General features: G+C 44.3%; 1 protein-coding gene across 1 annotated transcript in view; it reads right to left on the bottom strand.

Moving 5' to 3' along the window:
• Positions 1 to 13,683, bottom strand: part of LOC115165045 (chondroitin sulfate proteoglycan 4) — a 76,819-nt gene that overhangs the window by 25,390 nt on the left and 37,746 nt on the right. Inside the window, exon 10 of the mRNA XM_029718072.1 lies at positions 1,460 to 1,658. Coding sequence (XP_029573932.1) covers positions 1,460 to 1,658 — 199 coding nt within the window. The remainder of the gene's footprint in view (positions 1 to 1,459; positions 1,659 to 13,683) is intronic.

Here is a 13,683-nt window from a genome sequence, read left to right as displayed (position 1 = left end):
CTACAGTATATCCCTCTGGTATCTACTACTACAGTATACCCCTCTGGTATCTACTACTACAGTATACCCCTCTGGTATCTACTACTACAGTATACCCCTCTGGTATCTACTACTACAGTATACCCCTCTGGTATCTACTACTACAGTATACCCCTCTGGTATCTACTACTACAGTATACCCCTCTGGTATCTACTACTACAGTATACCCTTCTGGTATCTACTACTACAGTATACCCCTCTGGTATCTAATACTACAGTATACCCCTCTGGTATCTACTACTACAGTATACCCCTCTGGTATCTACTACTACAGTATACCCCTCTGGTATCTACTACTACAGTATACCCCTCTGGTATCTACTACTACAGTATACCCCTCTGGTATCTACTACTACAGTAAATCCCTCTGGTATCTACTACTACAGTATACCCCTCTGGTATCTACTACTACAGTATACCCCTCTGGTATCTTATCTACTACTACAGTATACCCCTCTGGTATCTACTACTACAGTATACCCCTCTGGTATCTACTACTACAGTATACCCCTCTGGTATCTACTACTACAGTATACCCCTCTGGTAATCTACTACTACAGTATACCCCTCTGGTATCTACTACTACAGTATACCCCTCTGGTATCTACTACTACAGTATACCCCTCTGGTATCTACTACTACAGTATACCCCTCTGGTATCTACTACTACAGTATACCCCTCTGGTATCTACTACTACAGTATACCCCTCTGGTATCTACTACTACAGTATACCCCTCTGGTATCTACTACAGTAAATCCCTCTGGTATCTACTACTACAGTATACCCCTCTGGTATCTACTACTACAGTATACCCCTCTGGTATCTACTACTACAGTATACCCCTCTGGTATCTACTACTACAGTATACCCCTCTGGTATCTACTACTACAGTATACCCCTCTGGTATCTACTACTACAGTATACCCCTCTGGTATCTACTACTACAGTATACCCCTCTGGTATCTACTACTACAGTATACCCCTCTGGTATCTACTACTACAGTATACCCCTCTGGTATCTACTACTACAGTATATCCCTCTGGTATCTACTACTACAGTATACCCCTCTGGTATCTACTACTACAGTATACCCCTCTGGTATCTACTACTACAGTATACCCCTCTGGTATCTACTACTACAGTATACCCCTCTGGTATCTACTACTACAGTATACCCCTCTGGTATCTACTACTACAGTATACCCCTCTGGTATCTACTACTACAGTATACCCCTCTGGTATCTACTACTACAGTATTCCCCTCTGGTATCTACTACTACAGTATACCCTTCTGGTATCTACTACTACAGTATACCCCTCTGGTATCTACTACTACAGTATACCCCTCTGGTATCTACTACTACAGTATACCCTTCTAGAATAATATGTGTGTACAGGTTTAGGATCAGGTCTTACCACTGTGGACGAACAGCAGCTGTCCCAGATGGATGTGTTTCAGGGTGAAGTTCAGGAGCGGCGTGGCGAGGGCACTCTTCAGCGCCAGGTGGCCATTTGAGGGCGGAGTCACTATCACCTGCAGCTCCTCAGGGGGCGTGTCCTCATCCTGGGCATCCAGGTCCTCAGAGCGGATCTCTGTGACCGACCCCACCCACACCTGGTGAGACAACCAATCAAAACCACTCACAAACTTGAGGAGGGAACCAATCAAATCCTTATATCTGTCACTGACCCCATCCACACCTGGGGAGACAACCAATCAAAATCACTCACAAACTTGAGGAGGGAACCAATCAAATCCTTATATCTGTCACTGACCCCATCCACACCTGGGGAGACAACCAATCAAAATCACACAACCTTGAGGAGGGAACCAATCAAATCCTTATATCTGTCACTGACCCCATCCACACCTGGGGAGACAACCAATCAAAATCACTCACAAACTTAAGGAGGGAACCAATCAAATCCTTATATCTGTCACTGACCCCATCCACACCTGGGGAGACAACCAATCAAAATCACACAACCTTGAGGAGGGAACCAATCAAATCCTTATATCTGTCACTGACCCCATCCACGCCTTAGCAAACAACCAAATCAATCACATTTAAAGGCCTTTTGTTTTCAACATATTTTAATTGGTGAATTCCAATATACATCTTACTCCTACCTTGTTTAAAAAGCCCTCTTCACACCACCATACGTCCCAAAGGGCTTTACTGTAACCCAGCCAAGACCCAACTGTTATTGGAAGCAAGTTACTAAGTGAAGCCTGCTTTGTGCACATAAGTGGTATTTGAAAAACAGCACTAACAACAGTAATTAACACTGGAGTGACCTCTGACTTGTAGTTTGTCTTTTCATGTCAGAACTAAAAACCACTTTTAAAAAGACAACTCGGGAACTCTGACATTTCTGACTTGAAAACTCGTAGAAAAATAAGCTTTGAGTTTCCCACCTGGAAAATATCAGAATCAACCAATCCCACATTAAAAAAAATATATATATATATAAAATACTCCAGTTTACACTCTGTCGTATCCCTCGATCACGTTTAGTGCTTAGTATATAATGTTGTAGTATACAAGAAAACTTTAGTAACGTTCTAAGAATGTTATTCTACAACATCTTGTTTTCTGTTCCATCTGATAAATCCATACTCATCCAGTGTCCCATCAGCCCAGCCAGCCAGCCAATTCATAAACTTGATCTCCACTGTAAAAAAGACATTATCTTCCCTTGCTTTTAGCCTAACGTTTGGTTTGGCTAGAAGCAAGCTCGGCTCGGCCTCGTACCTACGCCCTCGTGTACAATTGCGTTTATTTAAAAACATAGACATCTCTCTCTCCTCCATCTTGTTAAGTGTGTTCAGGTGTGTTGGCCGCGCCCACTAATTGGCCTCACCTGATCTTAATGAGTTCTTGTTTACTTTGAAATGGGGTCTGTTTGAATAGACTAAAATGAACAGCTTTATATGTGTAATAAAACAAGGGTATTTTAGCTCCATCCTTTGGGGTGCAGTGAACTAATTCTGTGGACAGAAAACACAAGGTTTGAATCTCACGAATGCGTGTCACAATAGAACGTGAATGCGTTTGCGTGATTCATGTCTAAGGGAAATTCATGTCCGTGTAACCTGTCTGTTCTTGGTGTTAAAAACAGTTTAACCTAAAATGTGTTATTTCCCTTTTCTCAAGTAAATTAGAATTCTATGTCCATTTCTTCTCAAAACAGAGTCATGTATTTAGTTGTTGTGTAACTTATTTAAAGTAATACCACTATTTTATTCCAAACAGTAAGTCCAGAACTGGTGTAGAGGGGACAGTAGAACCATAGCAGCGTTAAGTAAAGTGGTTACAGAGAGCCACCTTGTGGACACAATTCAATACCAGCTATCTATCCCCAATACTTGAAAGACATTGGTCTGTTGTGAGCCCGGTCTCTGTGTCTAACAGATGAACGGTTACAACATCAATATTAAATACTACATTTAAAAATATATCAACATATCAACACTATTGTCCGAGCTACAACATTCCTAGAACCATACAACACATATAGCTTTTATCAATCAGAAGCTTATCATAGAATATATATATAAATAACATACCTAGATGTATCTTCAAATCAAATCAAAGTTTATTTGTCACGTGCGCTGAATACAACAGGTGTAGTAGACCTTACAGTGAAATGCTGAATACAACAGGTATAGTAGACCTTACAGTGAAATGCTGAATACAACAGGTGTAGTAGACCTCACAGTGAAATGCTGAATACAACAGGTGTAGGTAGACCTCACAGTGAAATGCTGAATACAACAGGTGTAGTAGACCTTACAGTGAAATGCTGAATACAACAGGTGTAGTAGACCTCACAGTGAAATGCTGAACACAACAGGTGTAGTAGACCTCACAGTGAAATGCTGAATACAACAGGTGTAGTAGACCTTACAGTGAAATGCTGAATACAACAGGTGTAGTAGACCTCACAGTGAAATGCTGAATACAACAGGTGTAGTAGACCGTACAGTGAAATGCTGAATACAACAGGTGTAGTAGACCTCACAGTGAAATGCTTACTTACCAATAGTGAAAAAAAGGTATTAGGTGAACAAAAGGTAAATAAAGAAATAAAACAACAGTAAAAAGACAGGATATATACAGTAGAGAGGCTATAACAGTAGAGAGGCTATATACAGTAGAGAGGCTATATACAGTAGAGAGGCTATATACAGTAGAGAGGCTATATACAGTAGAGAGGCTATAACAGTAGAGAGGCTATATACAGTAGAGAGGCTACATACAGTAGAGAGGCTATATACAGTAGAGAGGCTATATACAGTAGAGAGGCTATATACAGTAGTGGCTATATACAGTAGAGAGGCTATATACAGTAGAGGCTATATACAGTAGAGAGGCTATATACAGTAGAGGCTATATACAGTAGAGAGGTTATATACAGTAGAGAGGCTATATACAGTAGAGAGGCTATATACAGTAGAGAGGCTACATACAGTAGAGAGGCTATATACAGTAGAGAGGCTATATACAGTAGAGAGGCTATATACAGTAGAGAGGTTATATACAGTAGAGAGGCTATATACAGTAGAGAGGCTATATACAGTAGAGAGGCTATATACAGTAGAGAGGCTATATACAGTAGAGAGGTTATATACAGTAGCGAGGTTATATACAGTAGAGAGGCTATATACAGTAGAGAGGCTATATACAGTAGAGAGGCTACATACAGTAGAGAGGCTATATACAGTAGAGAGGCTATATACAGTAGAGAGGCTATATACAGTAGAGAGGCTATATACAGTAGAGAGGTTATATACAGTAGCGAGGTTATATACAGTAGAGAGGCTATATACAGTAGAGAGGCTATATACAGTAGAGAGGCTATATACAGTAGAGAGGCTACATACAGTAGAGAGGCTATATACAGTAGAGAGGCTATATACAGTAGAGAGGCTATATACAGACACCGGTTAGTCAGGCTGATTGAAGTAGTTTGTACATGTAGATATGGTTAAAGTGACTCTTATGCACCTGCCAGTCTTACTAGATGTGTGAATTCTTCTTTAAAATCAATGTTATGAGATGTTTGACAATCAATCTATATTTCTCTAACATTAATGCTTAAACTATGACTAGAATAGAAAACCTGACTTGAAGTTTATGGTCTAATGGAGGTGCATCCCAAACGGAGCCCTATTCCCCTATATAGTGCACTACATTTTGACCAGGGCACATATACAGCAGATTGTGAGAAGAGACCAGTGCCCATAAAGTTATAGTCAAAAAGTAACGCATTATTTAGGAAAATACGGCGCCATTTAATTCAATTAGATGTTCTGAACCAAGACAAGAGCTGAGAGGAATGTGTGGCATTCAGGCTAAAGCACTTAGGATAACTAAAAGCTCTACTTATTGGTACTTCAAACACCTTGAACAGCTGGAAATCAGTCCAACTACACATTAGTACAGCCACACACACACACACACACACACACACACACACACACACACACACACACACACACACACACACACACACACACACACACACACACACACACACACACACACACACGTCTACAGTCACTCAACTCAGCGTGTCACACAGGAGACTGCTGAGGGGTGAACGGCTCATAATAATGTCCGGAACGGCGCTAATGGAGTGGCATCAAACACCTGGAAACCATTTGATACCATTCCACGCATTCCGCTCCAGTTATTACCGTGAGCCTGTTCTCCCCAATTAAGGTGCCACCAGTCTCCTGTTGAGTGTCTATAACTAGCTAGCAGATGGACAGCTGCCAGCTGGACAGACAGCTATACTGGCAGACGCCATGTCGTCGTCCTAAATGGCACCCAAAACCTTTTAGAGTGCACTACTTTAGACCAAAGCCCTATAGGGAATAGGATGCTATACCAATCATATAGGGAATAGGATGCTATACCAATCATATAGGGAATAGGATGCTATACCAATCATATAGGGAATAGGATGCTATACCAATCATATAGGGAATAGGATGCTATACCAATCATATAGGGAATAGGATGCTATACCAATCATATAGGGAATAAGACGCTATACCAATCATATAGGGAATAGGATGCTATACCAATCATATAGGGAATAGGATGCTATACCAATCATATAGGGAATAGGATGCTATACCAATCATATAGGGAATAGGATGCTATACCAATCTGATAGGGAATAGGATGCTATACCAATCTGATAGGGAATAGGATGCTATACCAATCTGATAGGGAATAGGATGCTATACCAATCTGATAGGGAATAGGATGCTATACCAATCATATAGGGAATAGGATGCTATACCAATCTGATAGGGAATAGGATGCTATACCAATCATATAGGGAATAAGATGCTATACCAATCTGATAGGGAATAGGATGCTATACCAATCTGATAGGGAATAGGATGCTATACCAATCATATAGGGAATAAGATGCTATACCAATCTGATAGGGAATAGGATGCTATACCAATCTGATAGGGAATAAGATGCTATACCAATCTGATAGGGAATAAGATGCTATACCAATCTGATAGGGAATAGGATGCTATACCAATCATATAGGGAATAAGATGCTATACCAATCTGATAGGGAATAGGATGCTATACCAATCATATAGGGAATAAGATGCTATACCAATCTGATAGGGAATAGGATGCTATACCAATCATATAGGGAATAAGATGCTATACCAATCTGATAGGGAATAGGATGCTATACCAATCATATAGGGAATAAGATGCTATACCAATCTGATAGGGAATAGGATGCTATACCAATCATATAGGGAATAGGATGCTATACCAATCTGATAGGGAATAGGATGCTATACCAATCATATAGGGAATAAGATGCTATACCAATCTGATAGGGAATAGGATGCTATACCAATCTGATAGGGAATAAGATGCTATACCAATCTGATAGGGAATAGGATGCTATACCAATCATATAGGGAATAAGATGCTATACCAATCTGATAGGGAATAGGATGCTATACCAATCATATAGGGAATAAGATGCTATACCAATCATATAGGGAATAAGATGCTATACCAATCATATAGGGAATAAGATGCTATACCAATCTGATAGGGAATAGGACGCTAATCAAATCAAAGTTTATTTGTCACGTGCGCTGAATACAACAGGTGTAGACCTTACAGTGAAATGCTGAATACAACAGGTGTAGTAGACCTTACAGTGAAATGCTGAATACAACACGTGTAGTAGACCTCACAGTGAAATGCTGAATACAACAGGTGTAGTAGACCTTACAGTGAAATGCTGAATACAACAGGTGTAGTAGACCTTACAGTGAAATGCTGAATACAACACGTGTAGTAGACCTTACAGTGAAATGCTGAATACAACAGGTGTAGTAGACCTCACAGTGAAATGCTGAATACAACAGGTGTAGTAGACCTTACAGTGAAATGCTGAATACAACAGGTGTAGTAGACCTTACAGTGAAATGCTGAATACAACAGGTGTAGTAGACCTCACAGTGAAATGCTGAATACAACAGGTGTAGTAGACCTCACAGTGAAATGCTGAATACAACAGGTGTAGTAGACCTCACAGTGAAATGCTGAATACAACAGGTGTAGTAGACCTTACAGTGAAATGCTGAATACAACAGGTGTAGTAGACCTTACAGTGAAATGCTGAATACAACAGGTGTAGTAGACCTTACAGTGAAATGCTGAATACAACAGGTGTAGGTAGACCTCACAGCGAAATGCTGAATACAACAGGTGTAGTAGACCTTACAGTGAAATGCTGAATACAACAGGTGTAGTAGACCTTACAGTGAAATGCTGAATACAACGGGTGTAGTAGACCTTACAGTGAAATGCTGAATACAACAGGTGTAGTAGACCTCACAGTGAAATGCTGAATACAACAGGTGTAGTAGACCTCACAGTGAAATGCTGAATACAACAGGTGTAGTAGACCTTACAGTGAAATGCTGAATACAACAGGTGTAGTAGACCTTACAGTGAAATGCTGAATACAACAGGTATAGTAGACCTTACAGTGAAATGCTTACTTACAGGCTCTAACCAATAGTGCAAAAAAAGGTATTAGGTGAACAATAGGTAAGTAAATAAATAAAAACAACAGTAAAAAGACATTTGATAATAAGAGTAGCAAGGCTATATACAGTAGAGAGGCTATATACAGTAGAGAGGCTATATACAGTAGAGAGGCTATATACAGTAGAGAGGCTATATACAGTAGAGAGGCTATATACAGACACCGGTTAGTCAGGCTGATTGAAGTAGTTTGTACATGTAGATATGGTAGAGAGACTATATACAGTAGAGAGGCTATATACAGTAGAGAGGCTATATACAGTAGAGAGGCTATATACAGTAGAGAGACTATATACAGTAGAGAGGCTATATACAGTAGAGAGGTTATATACAGTAGAGAGGTTATATACAGTAGAGAGGCTATATACAGTAGAGAGGCTATATACAGTAGAGAGGCTATATACAGTAGAGAGGCTATATACAGTAGCGAGGCTATATACAGTAGAGAGGCTATATACAGTAGAGAGGCTATATACAGTAGAGATACTATATACAGTAGAGAGGCTATATACAGTAGAGAGGCTATATACAGTAGAGAGGCTATAACAGTAGAGAGGCTATATACAGTAGAGAGGCTATATACAGTAGTGAGGCTATATACAGTAGAGAGGCTATATACACTAGAGAGCCTATAGACAGTAGAGAGGCTATATACAGTAGAGAGGCTATATACAGTAGAGAGGCTATATACAGTAGAGAGGCTATATACAGTAGAGAGGTTATAAATGTCACGACTTCAGCCGAAGTCGGTCGCTCTCCTTGTTCGGTCCCTTCCTTCAAGCCATCGCCGATCCACTTTTCATTTTCCATTTGTTTTGTCTTTGTTTTACACACCTGGTTTCAATCCCCCCAATTACTTGTTCATTATTTAACCCTCTGTTCCCCCATGTTTGTTTGTGAGTGATTGTTTACCTGTTCATGAATGCGCACGTTAGGCTGGTTACGCTGGGTTATGTTAAACCCTTATTTGTATTTCGTGTTAGTTTGTGCCGTGTGCTTTTGGGTCGCCAAATAAAAGGCTCCGTTTTGCTACCAACTATCTGCTCTCCTGCGCCTGACTTCCTACAGCCCGTCACGCATACCATTACAGAATCACTCACTAAACGGAGTCAGCAGGAGCAGATGGCCCCCCTTTGGCGGTCGAGGAGCGCGTCCAGCAGCACACGACCATGTTGCAACGTCTGGGCACCGCCATGGATCGCGTGCTGCAGACGATGGATAGATGGGAGAGAGAAGGAGGTCTTCCAACGCCTACACCAGCCCCACTACAGCAGGCCCCACTGTCCACCCCTCCTTCACCCGGTTCTAGCGGGATTCGGCTCGCACTCCCGAGGAAGTATGATGGGACGGCTGCCGGATGCCAGGGGTTCCTACTCCAGCTGGAACTCTACCTGGCGACCGTCCACCCGGCTCCTTCGGTGCGTGAGAGTGTGTCCGTCCTCGTCTCCTGCCTCTCAGGCAAAGCCCTGGAGTGGGCCAACGCCGTATGGAGTGAAGGAGACGCGGCGCTGGACCATTACGCAGAGTTCACCCGCCGCTTTCGGGCAGTTTTCGACCACCCGCCTGAGGGTCGAGCGGCGGGTGAACGTCTGTTCCACCTGAGGCAGGGGACGAGGAGCGCGCAGGATTCCGCTTTAGACTTCTGGACCCTGGCGGAATGGAACGACAGGGCCCTGATCGATCACTACCGGTGCAGTCTGCGCGAGGACGTCCGTCGGGAATTGGCCTGCTGAGACACTACCCTCACGTTGGACCAGCTGGTGGACCTGTCCATCCGGCTGGATAACCTGCTGGCTACCCACGGACGTCCGGATCGGGGCCTGTCAGTTCCATCCCCCAGCACCTCCGCTCCAACGCCCATGGAGCTGGGAGGTGCTGCACTTAGGGTGACCGGTGGAGGGGCCATTCCCTGCACCATCTGTGGCTGCAGAGGGCACACTGCGGGTTGGTGCTGGGGGGGTTCCTCAGGGAGTCGAGGCAGCAGGCAGAGCACTATCGTGTCACCCCAGGTGAGTCGGCACCAGGCTCACCCAGAGCCCCCTGTTGCTCATATGTATGTGTTTATAAAATTTCCTGAGTTTTCCCCGCATTCCCAGCATAAAGCGCTTGTATATTCAGACGCAGCTGGGAATTTTATTGACCGTTCATTTGCCCATAGTTTAGGGACCCCCCTTGTTCCTGTGGATATGCCGTTCCCTGTGCACGCCCTAGATAGTCGACCATTAGGGTCAAGGCTGATTAGGGAGGCCACCGCTCCACTAGACATGGTTACGCAGGAGGGTCACAAGGAGAGAATCAGTTTCTTGCTTATTGATTCTCCTGTGTTTCCCGTGGTGCTGGGCCTACCCTGGTTGGCCTGTCATGACCCTACTATTTCGTGGCAACAGAGGCTCACAAGGGGTGGTCACGAAAGTGGTCAGGGAGGTGTTTAGAGGTTTCAATCGGTGCGACTACAGTGGAAAGTCCAGACCAGGTCTCCACCGTGCGCATTCCCTCAGAATATGCCAGTTTGGCTCTCGCCTTCTGTAAGAAGAAGGCGACTAAATTACCACCTCATCGACGGGGGGATTGTGCGATAAATCTCCTGGTAGACGCAGCACTTCCCAGGAGTCACGTGTATCCTCTGTCACAGGAGGAGACGGCGGCTATGAAAACATATGTCTCTGAATCCCTGGGGCAGGGATACATTCGGCCTTCCACTTCACCTGCCTCCTCGAGTTTCTTTTTTGTGAAGAAGAAGGATGGAGGTCTGCGCCCGTGTATTGACTATCAGGGTATCAATCAGATTACTGTGAGGTACAGCTACCCGCTGCCTCTCATCGCCAGTGCGATCGAGTCAATGCACGGGGCGCGCTTCTTCACAAAATTGGATCTCAGGAGCGTCTACAACCTGGTCCGTATCCGGGAGGGGGACGAGTGGAAGACGGCATTTAATACCACCTCTGGGCACTATGAGTACCTCGTCATGCCGTACGGGTTGATGAATGCTCCATCAGTCTTCCAATCCTTTGTTGACAAGATTCTCCGGGACCTGCACGGGCAGGTGGTAGTGGTGTATATTGATGACATTCTGATATACTCCGCTACACGCGCCGAGCATGTGTCCCTGGTGCGCAAGGTGCTTGGTTGACTGTTGGAGCATGACCTGTACGTCAAGGCTGAGAAATGCCTGTTCTTCCAACAGTCCGTCTCCTTCCTAGGGTACTGCATTTCCACCTCAGGGGTGGAGATGGATAGTGACCGCATTTCAGCCGTGCGTAATTGGCCGACTCCCACCACGTTAAAGGAAGTACAGCGGTTTCTAGGGTTTGCCAACTACTACTGAAGGTTTATCCGGGGTTTTGGTCAGGTAGCGGCTCCCATTACCTCACTGCTGAAGGGAGGACCGTAGTATTTGACCCCCTCTCAATCAGAAAGATTTCTGGCTCCCAGGTGTCTTTTATACAGGTAACGAGCTGAGATTAGGAGCACACTCTTAAAGGGAGTGCTCCTAATCTCAGCTTGTTACCTGTATAAAAGACCCATGTCCACACAAGCAATCAATCAATCAGATTCCAAACTCTCCACCATGGCCAAGACCAAAGAGCTCTCCAAGGATGTCAGGGACAAGATTGTAGACCTACACAAGGCTGGAATGGGCTACAAGACCATCGCCAAGCAGCTTGGTGAGAAGGTGACAACAGTTGGTGCGATTATTCGCAAATGGAAGAAACACAAAAGAACTGTCAATCTCCCTCGGCCTGGGGCTCCATGCAAGATCTCACCTCGTGGAGTTGCAATGATCATGAGAACGGGGAGGAATCAGCCCAGAACTACACAGGAGGATCTTGTCAATGATCTCAAGGCAGCTGGGACCATAGTCACCAAGAAAACAATTGGTAACACACTACACCATGAAGGACTGAAATCCTGCAGCGCCCGCAAGGTCCCCCTGCTCAAGAAAGCATATATACATAAGCACATATACATGTCCAATACAGTCCTATATGACAGGTCCTGTACTGACACCAGTCCTATATGACAGGTCCTGTAATGTCACCAGTCCTATAGGACAGGTCCTGTACTGCCACCAGTCCTATAGGACAGGTCCTGTACTGTCACCAGTCCTATAGGACAGGTCCTGTACTGTCACCAGTCCTATAGGACAGGTCCTGTACTGTCACCAGTCCTATAGGACAGGTCCTGTACTGCCACCAGTCCTATATGACAGGTCCTGTACTGTCACCAGTCCTATAGGACAGGTCCTGTACTGTCACCAGTCCTATATGACAGGTCTACTGTTGCCTGTCCTATATGACAGGTCCTGTACTATCACCAGTCCTATCTGACAGGTCCTGTACTGGGTCCTGTCCTATATGACAGGTCTACTGTCACCAGTCCTATATGACAAGTCCTGTACTGCCACCAGTCCTATATGACAGGTCCTGTACTGTCACCAGTCCTATCTGACAGGTCCTGTACTGTCACCAGTCCTACATGACAGGTCCTGTACTGTTACCAGTCCTATCTGACAGGTCCTGTACTGTCACCAGTCCTACATGACAGGTCCTGTACTGTCACCAGTCCTATCTGACAGGTCCTGTACTGTCACCAGTCCTACATGACAGGTCCTGTACTGTCACCAGTCCTATCTGACAGGTCCTGTACTGTCACCAGTCCTACATGACAGGTCCTGTACTGTCACCAGTCCTACATGACAGGTCCTGTACTGTCACCAGTCCTATCTGACAGGTCCTGTACTGTCACCAGTCCTACATGACTGGTCCTGTACTGTCACCAGTCCTATCTGACAGGTCCTGTACTGTCACCAGTCCTATCTGACAGGTCCTGTACTGTCACCAGTCCTATCTGACAGGTCCTGTACTGTCACCAGTCCTATATGACAGGTCTACTGTTACCTGTCCTATATGACAGGTCCTGTACTGTCACCAGTCCTATCTGACAGGTCCTGTACTGTCACCTGTCCTATATGACAGGTCTACTGTCACCAGTCCTATATGACAAGTCCTGTACTGCCACCAGTCCTATATGACAGGTCCTGTACTGTCACCAGTCCTATCTGACAGGTTATATATGACTAGTTGTATAGGATGTATTATAGATGCAGGCTAGGAACCTACAGAATACATCTAGTGACCTAGACTGTTGCTATGGGGTTTATTTTTAAATCGGGGCCATTTCCATTGGACTATTTGAACTGCACTCTCTTCAGGAAGTTAAACTCCACAACTCATTTAACTGACAGTGCATTATTTACGCTCCGGATGATCTCATCTACTATTCACCTCTTTGATTCAAATAGAAAACGCAACTGTTTCCATTTTCCAACCTTTAAAATAGACTTGTCCCAGTTCACCATACTATCCTTGTACAATGTTGTCTTCCCAATGAGAGAGAAAGCTGCTCGGCATCACAGACAATCAGTTTTGGAATCCTCCTCCACATGGCTGGCATACCTTACCACTAGCCTCCCCCCCCACCCCCCCCCCCCCCCCCCCCCCCCCACAACATAGCTGGCATACC

Source organism: Salmo trutta, chromosome 27 (assembly GCF_901001165.1).
Source record: "Salmo trutta chromosome 27, fSalTru1.1, whole genome shotgun sequence".
Lineage (NCBI taxonomy): Eukaryota > Metazoa > Chordata > Actinopteri > Salmoniformes > Salmonidae > Salmo > Salmo trutta.
This window is presented reverse-complemented; position numbering and strand designations above follow the sequence as displayed.